General features: G+C 43.1%; 1 protein-coding gene across 1 annotated transcript in view; it reads right to left on the minus strand.

Annotated features, from left to right (window-relative positions):
- The window catches only part of ADAMTSL1 (ADAMTS-like 1), a 431835-nt gene that overhangs the window by 179755 nt on the left and 234785 nt on the right, over positions 1–17295 (minus strand). The window contains exon 15 of the mRNA XM_006881351.1: positions 14685–14814. Within this exon, the coding sequence (XP_006881413.1) occupies positions 14685–14814 (130 nt within the window). The remainder of the gene's footprint in view (positions 1–14684; positions 14815–17295) is intronic.

Consider the following 17295-nt stretch of genomic DNA (forward strand, 5'->3'; position numbering starts at 1 on the left):
AGGAGAGGAAGGCCCTCTATGAGGTGGATTGATTCAGTGACTGGGATAATTGGGATGGGAGTGTCAGAGACAGTGCGATTGGCACAGGACAGATTGGAGTTTAGGGCTGTTGTACATAGGGTCGCTATGAGTCGCAGGCGACTTGACGGCACATAACAACAACAACATATTACAGTATAGATTACAATCCCTAGCATAGAGCAAGTAATGAGTTGATGGTGCCGGATGCATAGATGAGTCTATAATAAACATCACTTACAGAAGGGAAGATGGAAACACAAGACATTAGTAACTGCTGTTGTTGTTAGGTCAAGTTGAATGTGCCTCATAGCCCTGTGAACAACAGATCCGAACCCTGCCTTATCCCACACCATTCCCTTCATGTCTGACACACACAAACCGACTGCTGCAGTCACTCTGTCAGGCCATCTCACTGAGGGTCTTCCTCTCTGTTGCTGACCTTCTACCTTTCCAAGCATGAAAAAAATTAGCATAAAAAAGAATTAGCCCCTTCTAACCACATGCCCAAGGAATGTGAGATAAAGCGTTGTCATCCTTGCCTCTAGACGGCGTCCTAACTGCACCTTCCCCAAGACATACTTACTCAAAAGAAATATTTGTTATTTTGGCAGTCCATGGGATATTCAGTACTCTTCTCCAATACTACCACTCAGACATCAATTCTTCTTCTGTCATCCTTATTCACTGCCCAGCTCTCAGATGCATAGCAAGTTACTGAAAAGACCATGACCACGTTCGTAACTACATTGGAATGAATACACATAAAAATTCACAGTTGTTGAATGAATTCCAACTTATAGTGACCTTATTGGACAGACTAGAGGACAGAGTAGAATTGAATAAGAGAGCTTCTAGGTCTGTAGTCTTTATGGAAGTAGACTGCTACATCTATTTCTTGTGGAGAAGTTGGTAGATTTGAACCACCACCAACTTTTCAGTTTGCAAGAGAATCCTTTAACCATTGTCCTACCAGGATTCTTTGGGATCAACATACTGGTTTCAAGTCTGATTCTGCCAGATTCTAGTTACACGGCTCCTTTCTTCAACTGTAAAGCTGGGATGTTGTATGCACTGAGTCAGAGCTAAAACATAGCTGACCCTCCAGTGGGTCTTCAGAGGCTGCAAATTGTACAGGAGCAGATTGACCATCTTTCTCCCATGGAGCAGCTGGTGGATATGAACCATTTGCCTTTGGATTGACAGTGCAGCTCCTTACCACATTTATGAAGTGACTGTTGTAATGTGCCGTTGAGTCATAGGAGACTCGTAGCGACCCTATGAACTAAAGAGCTGGACACCTGTATAACTTTCATCCTCTCTTCAGGTTCATAGGGTTTCCAGAGGCAAGCTATTACGGAAGTGGCTGCCACTCCTGCTTCCAAATTTGTTTTCTTCAGGGAGCTCCACCAAATACTGTCCACCATGGGTAACCATTATCGCATTTGACTCATCAGTGTCACAGTGCTTGGCTTAACAGCAACCACGAGTTACCTCTGGACAGCAACTAGGGCTTCATAAAATTAGGATAAGAATAATATTATCCTTTTAAAACTCTGGGGAAGATTAAATTAAATAATGTCTGTAAAGTGATGAGCACAGTTGTTGACATACTGCAACCTCTCAATAAATCGAAGCTACTAGAAATGCCATAGCTTGTTAAGGGTAAGGCTGTAAAGGTTAGCAAGAGTTGTGTTGTTAAGTGTCATCAAGTTGGAGAAGACTCAGAGTGATCCTAAGAATGAAAGATATGAACACTTGTATAACTCATCATTCCTCCAAGTTCATAGAGTTTCCTCAGGCAAGCTATTTCAGAAGTGGATGCCACTCCTGCTTCCAAGCTTGTTTTAATCGGGGAACTCCACCAAACACTGCCCACCATGGGTAACCATTATCACATTTGACACATCAGCGTCACAGCATCTAGCATCACAGAAACCAAGAGTTACCTCTGTACAGCAAATGGACAGACCAGTGCTATACCACTTAGAAGAATGTTTGACCAAAAACCAATTTAAACCAGGCCTGAGGGCTGCCAATTAAAATCACTTACCTTTGGCTTGGTAGCATAACTTTCTATCCACTAGGCCCACAGAACTCTCTCTACGTTGTTGTTGTTAGGTACCATCGAGTATGAGTCCCTTATTTTTATTGTTAAGGGCTGGAATTGCTACCAGGTCTCTCTCATTCTCTTAGAAGAGGGCCAGAGCCTCCCAGAAAATGAGAAGGAAATATTAATACTTGCACCAGTGTGGTAGTATTTCTGGCAGGAGCCAAAACGTGGTACATCTCCCAAGGCAATCATACAAGCCTCTGGGTCGGGCTAGACTACAGCCAAGTCTCATGAGACTGGGAGTCAGTTTCCACCTGGGGTCGTTTTCTTTCTCCCCTTTTCAGCTGACAGCATACTATAAGGTTTGGCTTCACCCCTGTCTTTCCAGGGGTCCTTTATCCCTGCTCTCTTTTTTTTTTTTTTCACTTTAATTCTTGCATAGCCAACTTTTATTAACTACGTGCCTCTGTCTTACTATCTTAATATGCTTTTTTTTTCTGGACAATGACTAGGGAGGACAGAAGGAGAATTGATGCCTTTGAGCTGTAGTGTTGGAGAAAAGTATTGAATATACCATGGACTGCTAAGAAAACGAACAGATTCATCCTAGAAAGGGTTAAACAGGCTGCTCCTTGGAGGCAAAGATTCTGAAGCTTTGTCTGACATACTTTGGACATGTTGCAAGGAGGGACCAGTTTTTGGAGAGGGACATCATGCTTGGGAGGGTGGAGGGACAGCGCAGGAGAGGAAGACCCTTAATGAGGTGGATTGATTCAGTGACTGGGGTAATTGAGGTAGGTGTGTCGAAGACAGTGAGATTGGCACAGGATAGAGCAGGGTTTAGGGCTGTTGTACGTAGGGTCACTATGAGTCACAATGACTCGATGGCACATAACATCAACAACAAACTGTCACTGTATGTATGTCAGTTCAATTAACTGCAGTTCCCTCAACACACCCCCTTGCAGGAAATAATGGAAAATGGTGAAGAGAAAGAGAGAAGCCTGGCTCCGGCAGCTTCGTTTCCCAAGGACTGGAATCTCCTTCTTTCTTTGCCTTTCCTTATCCTCCTTCTCTTCTCTCCTCCCTCCCACAGGTGCCTGAGGAGACCACTGCCGAGTTCCCAGGTACTCTGGCTCCCTTCCCTGGCTCCTTCCCACATCACAGGTTCTCCGGTTCCTGAGGACATGGCTACTCACTTTCAGCTCTCACAGCTCATATGCCCAAGGGTCTGTCCTTCTTCAATCATGGCAGAACAGGGCATCGGCTATTTGGAAGTCTTTGCCTCTGCTTTCCCTGTTCTCATTTCATCATTGTATGACTTCTCTTGAGAGACTTATCTTATTGGCTAAAATATTAAAATAAAATGGAATGTCTGCAAACTCCCTTTTGCAGGCTCAGTGGCCTGGAGAATTTACTGCTCTGCTTCCTGTTCCAGAACTCCTAAGAGATCTGGTCAGAGCTCACCTAGAAAGGTGATTTGAAGACAGATCCTCACCATGCCTTCACTCTGCTCCTACTCAAGCTGGTTAAGGAAGTTTACAAATAAACAGAGACGAGTGTCAGGTAAATACGATGGTCTTCTTATATCACTTTATAAAAATGTCTATTCTATAGCCTAGAAACTGGTACATAGTTGAGAGTTCTACTACGTAATTGTCTTTACAACTTCCTGCTGCAGTTAGAATAACAGATAATGACAATTGAGTCTTAAAGAGAGTAAAGTATTTGGCCCAGGGCCATACAGCCAATGAAAAGCTCACACCTACCTGCCCTCAAAAACCTGTGACTTCTTCTGATTCTAGAAAATTTCCCTATTTCTGGTGGGGAATTATTTTTTTTTAAATTTTTATTATATTTGTGTGTGTGTGTGTGTGTACCGTCAAATGGAATCTGACTGGTACAGGAGGAGATTGTCCCTCCTTTACCAGCTGAGTATCTGGTGGATTAGAACCATGCACCTCTGAGATTGCAGTGCAGCTTATTGCCACTAAGCCATCAGAGCTCACCGGTGAGGAATTATTTAGCTGCAGTATTCTCATATCTTGATTTTCTCATTCTTAAATGACGTCAAAAAGCCTTCTGATGGGGGAGGGGGAATGTTCTCTTATTTAAAAAGCAGACATACTGAGATAATGAGCTATCTTTCTCAGAGGCATGTGCATCATCAAAGCAAACTGGCTTAAGGACTTGATAACATCATATGGTAAGTGCCAAGTTCAAGGCACCCTGAGCAAAAGGCCCTTTTTGGTTCTTTTAATCACACTGGTACTTTGACTAGCCAGTCAGCCAGACCTTCGTGTCTACTCACCGAGGGACCAGAGTGAATACTATCAGGTTATACACATTGTACCAACTGCACCTGTTCCAACAGTCAGCAGGTGGTCTGTGCGTGTCTAGGCCTCAAGGATCGCAACATTACAACCAAAGTGTGATGAGAAAGCAAGGGTAATCTAGCCAGTCATTCTTTTGGCTTTTTGAGTGTGTGGATCGCCACCATAAAAACTGACTGCCATCCAGGTAAAGAGTTCAACAAAATGAAGAAGTAGGACAGAGAGATGAAAATGAAAGAACATGTTCGCCTGTGCAGGGAAAGAGAGGAGCAGGCTGGCCTGTGCTTTGGGACAGAACTTTCTGCACCCGTGGCAGACAACCCAAGAATTGCCTGGCCTCAGGCTGACACCATGACAGGAATAATATTTTCAGACGGCTGAACTGTTCCTGAACTGTATCCCCTAGATTTCTGGGCACAGAGCAGCGTATTCCCTTTTCTGCGCCCTCATTTTAATGTTGCTCAAACATCTTTATCCTTTCTATTTCAAGTCTTTCCTCCTGTATCTTTGCTTTCCAAACTGAAAGGACATAGTAACATAGTTTTAACCTTAAGCCCCATGGAGCTCTTTATCTCAAATTGCCCAGGAGATCTGCTCAAAATCTCCAAGGCACCATTGGTACAATTTGTTATTGTTTAATGTCATTGAGTTGACTGCAACTCATAGTGACTCTATGCACAGTAGCTCTGAACCCTGCCCTATCCTGAGCCAATCTCAATGCCTCCAACACACCTACCCCTATTAACCTAGTTTCTGTGTCAATCCATCTCATCCAGGGTTTCTCTCTTCTGCACTGTCCCTCCACCTTCCCAAGCATGAATTTAGACAGCTGTAATTAAAATATTGCCAAGTTTTAGCCAAGTCATTGCCTGATGTTTTTTATGTCAGGGGCCTTAAAAACAAAGAATTATGGCTGGTGGTGTGATAAGACACCAAGCAGCTGGCTGTGGTTCATAGTGACCCTATGTCCTATCCTGTACCACTGTCACAATTTCTGCCATGCTCAAGCCATTCTTTTCTTGTCATGTTATTTTTGTTGATTGCCTTCAAGTTGAGCATGACTCATAGTGACCCTACGAACAAAAAGGCCTGAAGCCCCTCCACAACTATCAACATTTATCAAAGTTCATAGAGTTTCTGGAGGCATGTTGTTTAGGAAGTGGATGCCACTCCTGCTTCCAAACCTGTCATAGATTGTTATGTGCCTTTGACTCACCTGTGACGTTTAGCAACCCTATGTACAGCAGCTCTGAACTCTTCCCTGTCCTAAGCCAGCCTCATTAACTCCAACATACCATCCCGTATTGCCCCAGTTACTGTGTCAATCCATCTCATCCAGGGTCTTCCTCTCCTGTACTGTCCATCTACTCTTCTGAGCATGATGTCCATCTCCAAGGACGGATCTATCCTGGCCATGTAGGGCAAGGCAAAAAACAAAAACAAGAAAAAACAACCACAAAACCAAAGAACAAACCCAACTGAGAAAAGTTTTCTTTGATTATCTCTCCTTTGGTTTTGTTACTTAGTTTGTAAGCTGGAAGATTTTTTTTTTAAATTATGAAATTCCATGTTTTGCCACAATAATTATAGTGGAAAGCCAGGCTGTAGGGGTATCTCTATTTCCATTGTGCATGCTAGCCAGTAAAAGATATATCAGCTCCAGAGCAGTGAAAAATGCATGGGGGACAGTTTAGTTTAATATCTGTCTTTGGAAGGGCAGCATGTTGGCATCCACGATGGTAAACAAAAAGAATGGTCTCTCTAGCACTATACCTGCTTTCAGGGAACAAGTTAGGTCACCACTTTATCCCTTGAACAATATTTGGCACAATATTGACATTCAACAAATAGTTGCCCAATGACAATTGAATGAAGAGAAACTCTAATTATATTAGAAAGTATCACAAAACTTTAAATGGAGGGATGCAGAATTTTTAGATCCTTTTATAGATGAATAACACTAAAGTTGGAAAAAATGTTCCCCACTTAAATGCTCAGCCGTCCTCAGTGCGGGAATAGGGAGCTTGGGTGGCGTAGTACACGGAGAGTTGTGCTTCTAACCCAAAGATGGTCCTTAGTAATTGCTTGAATCCCCCAGTGAGTCCACAGGAGGACTTTTCCTAGGGCCCAGGCAGAGCCATGTGGCTCAAGGGGCCATCTGATTATGTTGTTGTTGTTACGTGCCGTCGAGTCGCTTGTGACTCATAGCAATCCTGTGTACAACAGCCCTAAACTCTGCTCTGTCCTGTGCCAGTTACACTGCCTCTGACACACCCATTCTGATTACCCCAGTCACTGAATCAATCCACCTCATAGAGGGCCTTCCCCTCCTGCGCTGTCCCTCCACCCTCCCAAGCATGATGTCCCTCTCCAAGGACTGGTCCCTCCTTACAACATGTCCAAAGTATGTTAGATGGAACCTCAGAATCCTTGCCTCCAAGGAGCAGCCTGGTTTAATCCTCTCTAGGATGAATCTATTTGTTTTCTTAGCAGTCCATAGTACCCTCAATACTCTTCTCCAGCACCACAGCTCAAAGGCATCAATTCTCCTTCTATCCTCCTTAGTCACTGTCCAACTCTCTGATGCATAACAAGTGATAGCAAAGACCATGGCCTGTATCAGATGCAGCTTAGTCTCCAGAGAGACACAATTGTTCTTCAGTACTTTGGAGAGGTCCCTAACAGCAGACTTTCCCATCGTAACACATCTTATAATTTCCTGGCTGCTGGTGCCAAGAGTGTTGACTGTGGAGCCAAGCAAACTAAAGCTGTTGAATAGTCTCAATCTCTTCACCATCCATCCTGATGCTGCCAGTTGGTCCAGTGGTGAGAATCTTTGTCTTCTTGATATTGAGCCTCAATCCATACTGAAGACGGTTGCTGTCATTTCATAGTTGACCCTCTGTATGGTCTCCAAGGCTGTAAATGGTAACAGGGGGAGATGGTCTATTTTTCTTCCTTGGAGCTGCTCCCTTGGATTGGAACTGTCAGAGAGAGGCAGCCCCCTTCAGAATAAACCAGCTGAACTCCCCATCCAATTACACAGATGTCAGGAAACCAGAAAAGTGTCCCTCTCCCAGCTTAAGTACATCCATTTCCCTAAAGCTACGGCTTCCATCTTTTTTTTTTTTTTAATTTGCTTTCATGTGACTTGTCAGGAATACCGAACTAATTCTTTACTTTTCACCCAGATTCATGCAACAATAAATTCCATGCATACTAAGCAGTTTTGAAGATCATTTCACAAGATTTGAAGTTGACGTAACAGGTGACATAAAGGCCCAGGCATAGCCTTCTTTAGAAAAACTAAACCTTTTAGCCCGTGGACAAATGCACATGTAACTTATCCTTGATGAAATCAAAACCTTGCTGGGGACAATTTTGCTCACTGGGCCAATAGATTTCTGGGTAGAAAAAGTGACAGAGGTTGTCACTGGGCCAACCAGGCCCATCAGTTAAGAAACAGGTCTTGGCATGTTTCTCTGTGGCAACCAGTCCATCAGTGGAAGGAAAGAGAGACAGAGAACGATCCATCTAGAGTTACCTCGGAGAATGACAGCAGTTAACTCGCCAAAGACACCTGAGTACAGGCTGCAAATCTGGGCTCAATTTCTGCGGATGCCAGTGAATGCTGGCGTGTTTTTGCTTGGAGCATTTACATGTTAATATGGCCAGAGACCTAAGGCAGTATATGGAGACTGGAGGCTCACAACAGAAAGACAAACCAGTATATTCAGGGCACATTCCACAGGAAATCATTAGTCAAATTATCAAAGGAGCAGGAGCTTGCAAAGCTGTGAGGTGTCATCAGATAAATGAAAATGTGGCAGGGTTAGAAAGACAACACTTTTCCGTGGCCGCCATAGAAAAGGGCAATAGAAAAAAAAAATATTGGAAATTGGCACTTATTTGCTGCATGTATGCATGGATTGTGTTAGTGGACAATAAAACTGTAATATGCTTTTAAAGATGAGCCTCCGACCTTTAAGCCAATTCACTTCATTCTCCTGAACAAGGACCCTCCGGCTTCTCATATAGTTTGTGTCTATTCTAAGAATCATCACAGGTCTTAGAAAAGGACTCGGGTGGGAGGGAGGACGCGGTGGAGCGGGACGGAAAGCAAGCACTGTTCCTGGAATTATGGGCGCTTTTTTTTTCACTGTTTATCTATTCTGTACCACTCAGCTGTTCTCTGTTGCACAGAAATAAAAGTTTAGTTTAAAAAGTATGTTAGAACAAAGCTGCAGAAATTGCCTGGAATTTCCTTCATTTTCAGCCATCTGGCTTTCATTGCTCCCTTCTCTCCCCTCCTCCACGTACGTTTACCAAATCTTTTCAACACACTGGCCAAGCTATCAAATGCTTATAATTAATAACAGTCCTTTTTTTTTAAGGTAGTGCTTTCTGGCTTTCCTTGGGGTTTCATGTCACTGCTGTTATGACTCAGGAAGATGGTCGATGAAGCTTAATGGTTGTAACTTAGTTGAATAAAAGATAGAAAGCTAATCAAATGTGAGCTATTTTTAACTCTGAAAAAAAACCAGAGAAATCACTGTGGTTTCTTTTAAATGAGAAGTATTTTTCACTAAAATGAAAAGGGAGATGAGACTTTAGTGTTCTGAATGTCTACTGTGTGGTAGGCAATTGTATAAACTTGTTTTTTGAATAACCCATTTCATACAATTCTTGCAGATTCAAGAGTTTTCAGCTTGAAGAGACTGAAGATTCAAAGCAGCTCTCTGGAAGCTCACACAGCTGAAACTGGCAGAGAGGGTAGCATTTGAGCACAGGACCTAAGTCAATCTGCTCATACTTCTGTTTTGGTCATCATCTCTTTCTCTCCTTGCAGTTGAATCTGTACTAACTCATAAATTGCCCCCCACTGAGTTTCAAAGGCTGTAAATTACATAGGAGATTATTCATCTTTTACCTAAGGAGCAGCTGGTGAATTCGAACTACCAGAGAAACATGGGCTAATGGGGATGTGGAAAGATAACGTGATGGTGCAATGGTTAAACACCTGTTAACCAGGAGAGTTGATTTGAACCCACCAGTTGCTCTGTGGGAAGAAGATATGGATGCCTGTTTAAATGAAGCTCCATGTGTTCGGAAACCCTAGGGGACAGCTCTACCCTGTCTCACACGTCGCTGAGTCGACACTGACTTGTGAGCAGAGGGTTTGGCTATGAATTCTAGTATTGCGCACATTTCATCATTGTTCTGTGTACATTCTGATGGGCCTGTGGTTTTTATTCACTTTCATCAGGACCGAGGTCCTTGTTAATAAACAATTTTTTTTAAAGTCATGCTATTTTCTGGGGACGTACAGATTCACATTAGTCACTGGTCAGTGGTCATTGGGCTTGGGTCCCTGAGTGGCAGCCCCTTGTTAAGATGGACAGTTTCCCCAAGTGTCTGTATTTCCTACTGAACTCCAGTTGTTGCTAGTAATTGCTGATGAGTTGGTTGCTGCCCACCTTTCAGCTAGCACTTGATAATTTAATTATTTGCCTTGTGTTTTAATTCCCCTTCTGATATTCCCAACATCTGGAGTGATGTCTGACACATACTGCGTGCCAGTGAATTAAGTAGTACAAAGGATGATGGGAAAGTGTATAAAGGACTATGCTTAGATGGTGTTACCGATAATAGCTGAGAAGACCACAAAGCAGTTCGTTGTCCTGGTCCTGTTCCACAGTCTGGTGACGAGAACTCTGTTAGCGTAGCCCAAAGGGAGTAATGCTGCTAACCCAAAGGCCACCCTTCTCTGACTAGTCAAATCTACCAGTGGCTCCTTCATAGAAAGATGGGCAACCTTTAGTGCAGTTGGCAGCCTCAGAAACACAAGGGAGGGTCAGCTTCATGTTAGTTCTGACTTGATGGCAATGAATTTTATCTGATGATGCTGAAAATGGCATTTTTAGAGTTCCCTCATTAAGTTGAAGACTTTAAATACCAATTTGAATTACAAGAAGCTTTATGAGAATAGCCTCATTGGTGATTCTATATATGCCAAGGTAGCCTCAAAATAAGAAGTAAAAGTTGAGTTTTAAAGGCCGGAAGAGTAGATGAGACAGAGATTGAATAAGTCATTAACATCAGTTGTAGAGATGAGAAGTGGGCTCTCAAAGTACAGATGTCAATCCTTTAGTGTCTAACATTGACTGTGAGTCTTAGGGCCTTGCAACCATAGTCTATGTACTACGTTACACTTTGATGAGTAACAACTAGGGTCTGAATGTTCGTTAATTACCATATAAAGGCAAATATTTCCCGCTTGCTCGCTCTGCAACAAAGAAGAGGGAAGAAAAGCAATGAGGAAACAAACAATTTGTCTCAAGGGCTAATAGACTATGTGAACCTCAGCCAAAGCCATGAGACCAGTTACCACTGCAGACCATTCTAAAAGGGATCACACTGGAATGTCCCTCATAGAATGGGGGAAAAATATGGAACAAAACTCAAATATATAAAAATGGCAGGCTATGGTATGCCTGAGTCAGGTCATGCTTTTAAATAACTTCCTATGCATCTAAGAGCTAGACAATGAATATGAATAACAGAAAGAGAATTGATGCCTTTCAACTGTGGTGTTGAAAACGAGTACTGAATATCCCATGGACAGCCAAAAGAACAGATATGTCTTGGGAAAAGTGCAGCCCAAGTGCTCCCTGGAGGCAAAGATAATAAAATGTCATCACCAACCCACCTACCCACCCACTCACATTCTCTCATATTCATTCTCTCTCTCTCACACACACACACAGAGGACAGGATTAACACACACACACACACACACACGACAGGATTACTGGTATGATAGACTGGTAGGACCTCTGTACCCAGAACAAAATTCACTCTCACAGCTCACCTTGCAGTCAAACACTAGAAAGGTCTATGTCATTGTTAGCTGCCTTCAAGTTGACTGCAACTTATAGGACCCCTATGAATAACAGATCTAAGCCTGGCCCTCTCCAGCACCCACCATCCTTAAAATGCCTTTCAAGTTCAAGCCCACTGTGGTTGTCACTGGATTATAGGAAGATAGGTCTGTAAGGTGAACAATAATACCAGCGAGCCACTCACTCCTTAAATAATCAACCATGGAATAGCTAAAAGGCAGCAAGTCTCAGAAATCAGGAAAATGTAGGACAGAAGGAAGTGGGTCCAGCAGAAATGAGGACAGTGTGATTACATTTTGTGAACGATGTAATCAACGTTATCAAACAAAATGTGTCTGAATGATTGGATGGGCAACCAATTAGCTTTGTACACCATTACAATGAACCAAAACAAATACAGAAATAAAATGATGATATATTAGGATCATTTTTGCTTGCGAGCTGTTCGTGACAATTCGGCATTGATATTGATAACAAAGAAGTTATTACAAGACAGACACATTTACAAATCTCCAACACCTGGTGAGATACTTGTTTCTCTAAGTTGTACGACCCACCACCCTTCAGTGGTGAGTTAGACTCATGAGAGAAATATTCAAAAAGGAGCTGAGTCATCAGGCAAGCAGAGAGCTTCCTGATCCCACTAAAAAAGATGTCTAGATGTTGCAATTTTACAAGTAAATATCCTCATTCTGAACCATTCAAACATAGGAGCAGCACCCTGGAAAGAAATGTGTGAGCACCAATTCTACTTCAGCACTCTAGACTTTCACCTCCTTCTCCTCAGAGACAGACACTCTCAAGGGTTTGGGACAGGCCTTCCAATTCGTTTGTATACATTTATGGATATATGCAAATATGGTTTCCCTTTGTACATGAGCTCGTATTGGAGCTGGCTTTTGGCAATTTTTTTCCTCAACAAAGTCTTTTAGAGATCTTTCCACATCCCTGTAGCCCAATCCTTCACTTGCTGCCACCAAAGGGGTTATATAGCAACTCCCCAGGACAGGGCTGGACTTGAAAACCCTCGGGTTTTCCAAGATGTGCCGATGTCTCTACAGAGGCAGGACGCTGCATCCTTCTTCTATGGGGCAGCTGATGGGTTCAAAGAGAATTTGTGGATTAGCAACTGGGTGCTACCAGCTAAGAACTGTTCATTAAAGCTCTGTGCTATTTCTAATAGAACAGAAAACAGTATCTTCTTGAGCTTATAATAATTTAAATGCTGCTTCTCTTCCTTATGTGTCTCAAATCAATCTTTAGAAGGACAAATCTTTCCCTGATTCCAGAGGGAAATGTTCTTCTCTGCATCTTTATCCACTTCTCACTTTCAAGAGGGAACTCTCTGTTGGTTCTTGAATGAGGCTGCTGCCCCCCTTTTTTGGTTTCCTTTTTGCTTTAATTGCCACCATTCTAAAATGCTCAGCTGTGTATTATTGGCCTCCTAAGTCTCTGGTGTGTCTTGTGAGAGGACATGCCTGCTACACTGATGGGGAATCAGAGAACTGAGCTTATCTGGAACAAATATCAGTGTAATGATGGCCCTTGTTCATGAGTCTATAAAAAGACCAACCTTAAGGGTAGATTAAGGCTCTGTAATCTAGCCATGGCCGGTGCTTTGGCATGAGAAGTAACATCTTGTGTTGTACTTCTACTGCTACATGGGAAAGAGGTGGGTTCCGATTTTCAGCTAATTCCAGGCACTGAATCTGCAGTATTGCCTCAGGTTCTCACAGCATTTGGAGGTCATTATAAAATTGGGGCATATCACCAAGACCCTTCCACTTGTTTTCCAATTAATGGTAAATAAGCCAAAGAGCAATGATAGCAATTATCAACCACTAAGAATAGCACCAGTCTCTCTCACGTTTCTGTCCACCAAGTATAGAGAATCATCAAGGAAAACTTGGGCAGGACAAGGTGACCTCAAATCATTTGGTACAATCACTCCATTTTGCAATCATGTAGAAACAGAGAGGCCAGGCACCTTGCCCCATGCCACACACAGCTAGCTGGTGACAGAGCTAAGAAGAGAAAGCAAGTCTCCTGATCTCTTAGTCAAGCACTTCACACGTTGGCCATGGTAAATTCATTCTGCTTCTTCCTCTGGGAAATGAGAGGAGGGTTGTAACCAAATAGAAGGGATGTCCGTGAACTTGAGTCTTAGGCTCATGTAGCTGGAGAACTGCGAGATTGGAATAGAGATATAGGACCAAGTGGGACGAGGATAGAAAAGGAAGTTCTCCAGGAGGCCAGGTATTGTTTAAGGTCTTGCCCTTGAGTCTTTCACTGCTGTTCTGATGAGAAGCTGGCGCATCTCTTGGGGAATCTGGCATGAACTGCTTTTTTCACTGATGCGTTTAAAAGTGAAAACCTAGGAGCACCATTCAGAGTGGCATACTCAACAACTCCAGTGACCAATAGAAATATCACTATAGGACCCCAATCTACATCCTCTGTCCCAAAGGAGAGAATCTAGTCATGGAGAAAAATACAGGGAACCTCACTCAGGGTGACCAGGAAACTCTTGTTAATCCCCTAAAGCAACCCATTGCTTACCACATAATATACTTTGCAGAAATAGAAGATGTATTCATCAAGGAGCAGTATTCTTCCTAACCAGGATATGAGCTTATCCACTAACATTCTGCACCCCATGCAAACATTTCGAAGTCTGACTTTGGCTCATTATGGTCTCCCTTCCACCTCAGCATAATAGATGAGATGGCTGAACGTCTAGAGCGATTTGCTCTGAACAAGTCTCTAAAAGCAAGCCTCTCAGGATACCATAAAATTGCACGGACTGAAGAAGTGATTGGATTGATTAACTCAGACTCAAGGTTGGGTAATAATGAGATGCAGGCCGGGCCCAACGATGAAATGCTCTAATTGATTTTACGCATGTGGAATGGCACACTCACCCCAGAGCACACAGTAATGCCCCGGCACGCCGTGTGCATACAGATTTCACAGTGGATCATTTCTACCACCCAGATACTTCAGCTCCCTCTGCCCCGCTGTCTGCAAGCCAGTTCATTCCTGTGGGGCTCGGCCTCGGCACCTAGGCGCAAAGGTGGCAGAGACCACAGTGCTTGGGCCACTTCACGCTGCCTTCCGAAGAAAGCTGGTGTGCATACCAGCCATGCCATAGGGCTTGCTGCAGGGCACGGAGCCTCCTGGACCTTGTGCATGACCACTGGCCTGGAATGTCAGAGCTCTGGTTTCAATTACACTTAAGTGGATTTGACTACAAGTTTGAACTGATGCTAATTGGTTTTCAAAACACTGGGTAACAATGAGCGTTCTGGTCCTGCGCACGGAAAGAGGCACCAGCGCTGCACGTGCTCCTGGACAGGAGGGTGGCCTCAAGGCCCTTACCTTGCTGGGCAAGGGTCCAAGTTGCAGGATTTTAGGAGCTGCGGGGGCCGGCGGCTGGTCACGCACAAGCTCTCCTCGGCAGGCTCCCGCGTCTGTTTGTTCAGGCAGCTCACCACAGCCTCTTGGACACCTGTGTACAAATCACACTGTCAGGCCAGAGTGCTTGTGTGTGTGCGTGTGTGTGTGTGTGTGTAGTGGGGGCGATGAAGTGTGGACAAGGCAGCTAGTGGGAGGTCTCCAAGACTGGGGAGGCTCTGGCTGCATGTCAGAGACCCCAGTTTAAAGCCCAGGACTGTCAGTCTTGTCAAGGATCACTCAATTCTAGAAAAATCCTTCCAGGCTGATGGCCTCTGAAGCAGCTCTACCGATACTGCTGAAATGCTTTTCAAAGTGTCAGGCTAGTGACCATCATGTAGGGTGAACTCAGTCTCACAAGGAAAAATACTGCATAAACTCATTATTTGTAAAAACAAGAGAATAACCAATAGGATATGGATAGAAGTCCAAAGTGGGAAGAAAGGAGGACGATAGGGACCCAGGGTGGGAAGAAAGGTAAATCACGGGGTAGCAGAGCTCGGTGGGTGGAGAGAGGGCTTGAAGATATTAGGAAAGATCCAGCAGGCACCTGAAAAGACAGGGTGTTTGTAGGCATAGATCAATGGTGACTAATTTCATAGAACATGCCGAGATGTGTTTTTAAATGGGTCCTACAATGATTATGTGAGGGAATTTCATAACATGGGACCACCACCACCTTGGCAAGGAATGCCCCCTTATCCAGGAATGGAACAACCACCACATCATCCATATTACCAACATCATGCTCCACCTCCTCAAGCCCATCCTCCTTACTCAGGACATCATCCAGTACCACATGAAGCAAGATACAGAGACAAACGAGTACATGATTATGATATGAGAGTGGATGATTTCCTTCGTCGCACACAAGCAGTTGTCAGTGGCAGGAGAAGCAGACCACGTGAAAGAGAGCGGGAGCGAGAGCGAGACCGCCCCCGGTATAACAGAAGAGAGAGAGAGAGAGAGAGGGGCCGAGATAGAGAGAGAGAAAGAGAGCGATTATGTGATCGGGACAGAGATCGAGGGGAGAGAGGTCGATATAGAAGATAATGCGCTTTTGGAAGCAGTGATTGTTAAAAGATTTAAAAAAAAAAAACAAAAAAAAAATTTCATAGAACATAGTGTATGGGAATGATTGTATGAAATGCAGTGTGAATGAAGGGATGTGTGAAACAATGTACATGAATGAGACACAATGTATATGAATTTTATATGCAAACCAATATAAAATAAAATACATTTTAAAAAGTATTCACCATGTTACATGGTCACTAATGGTGATGATATAAAGCAGGAGGTATGCAGAGTGACAAGTCACAAAACTTTATAACATTATATTTTCATCACCAAGAGGCTTGATTATAGAGGAAGCTCAAGGCTGTGTTTCAATATCCAGCATTCTGTAAAGGCTTTTCCTGAACACTTGCACCTAGGGCTCCAGATTTTACTGGTTTTGAGTCTGGTTCATCTCGTTAGTGACCAAGAGCAGCTTCAGAAGGTGGAAGAAGAATGAGAACAAGATACCAAAATGGCAACATCTTTTAAGTTGTAATAATCAGAGCTGACATTTGAGCAAGAGCCCCTCATGAGATTGCTTGGTAGGCCTTACAAGGTGATCTGCAGGATCCAGGACCCTTCCTGGAGATGGGGAGCATTTACATGGGCAACACAGTGACTAGACATTTCATTCTGGGGTCCACAGCTATAGTAACAATAACTAACATCTACAGGGTGCACACAACTAACCAGAAACCAGGCTGAGCACCTCATATCCATCATTTAAACCTCTCATCAATACCATGAGGTATTTCATTTTTATACCCATTTTAGAGATAAGGAGACAGACAGATTGAAAGACTTGCCTTACGTCATATAGTTGAAACACTGAGAAGCTGAAGGTAGCTTCATGTTTGTGCTTCATGTTTTTAGCACTGAACTTTACAAACACAGTTCTACTAAAAACAATGACTAAGACACTGTCATACCAGCTTTCTTGGAGATCTTCAAGAATAACCTAGACGTTTGTCTGGAACCATTTCAGCAGAGCCCAGTCTAAGGGAAGCTAGATAAGACATTCTTGCTAATTTGCTTTCAGTCACACATAGCTTTGTCTTTAAACATATCTAATAAAGGGAGTCTATCTGTAGTTACATGCTTGTACACAGTTATAGAGTATGTGACTGTATGCATCAGTAGCTTTATATAGAAACACACATACTTTTTTTTGCTTTGTCAAGTGATACCTAATATATAAGTGAGTCTGTAATTTATCATCCCACTTAACAAGCTCAAGATTTTCAAGTTTCTGACTGATCACTGAAAACGATTCTCATTTTAAAAGTGTCTTTTAAAAAAACAAACATACAAACAAAAAACCCACAAAACCAAACCCAGAATTATAATACACTTACTTTCCTTCTGGTTAAGTCAGATACAATTTTCATCAATGCATTTCGACCACCATAGTCTCCTTGCCAAGGCTGAACCCTTTAGATTTTCTTTTTTTCCCCCCTGGGTTTTTTAAAAATGAATT

Source organism: Elephantulus edwardii, unplaced genomic scaffold, assembly GCF_000299155.1.
Source record: "Elephantulus edwardii isolate Elephantulus edwardi_28Jun2011 unplaced genomic scaffold, EleEdw1.0 scaffold00014, whole genome shotgun sequence".
Taxonomy (NCBI): Eukaryota; Metazoa; Chordata; class Mammalia; order Macroscelidea; family Macroscelididae; genus Elephantulus; species Elephantulus edwardii.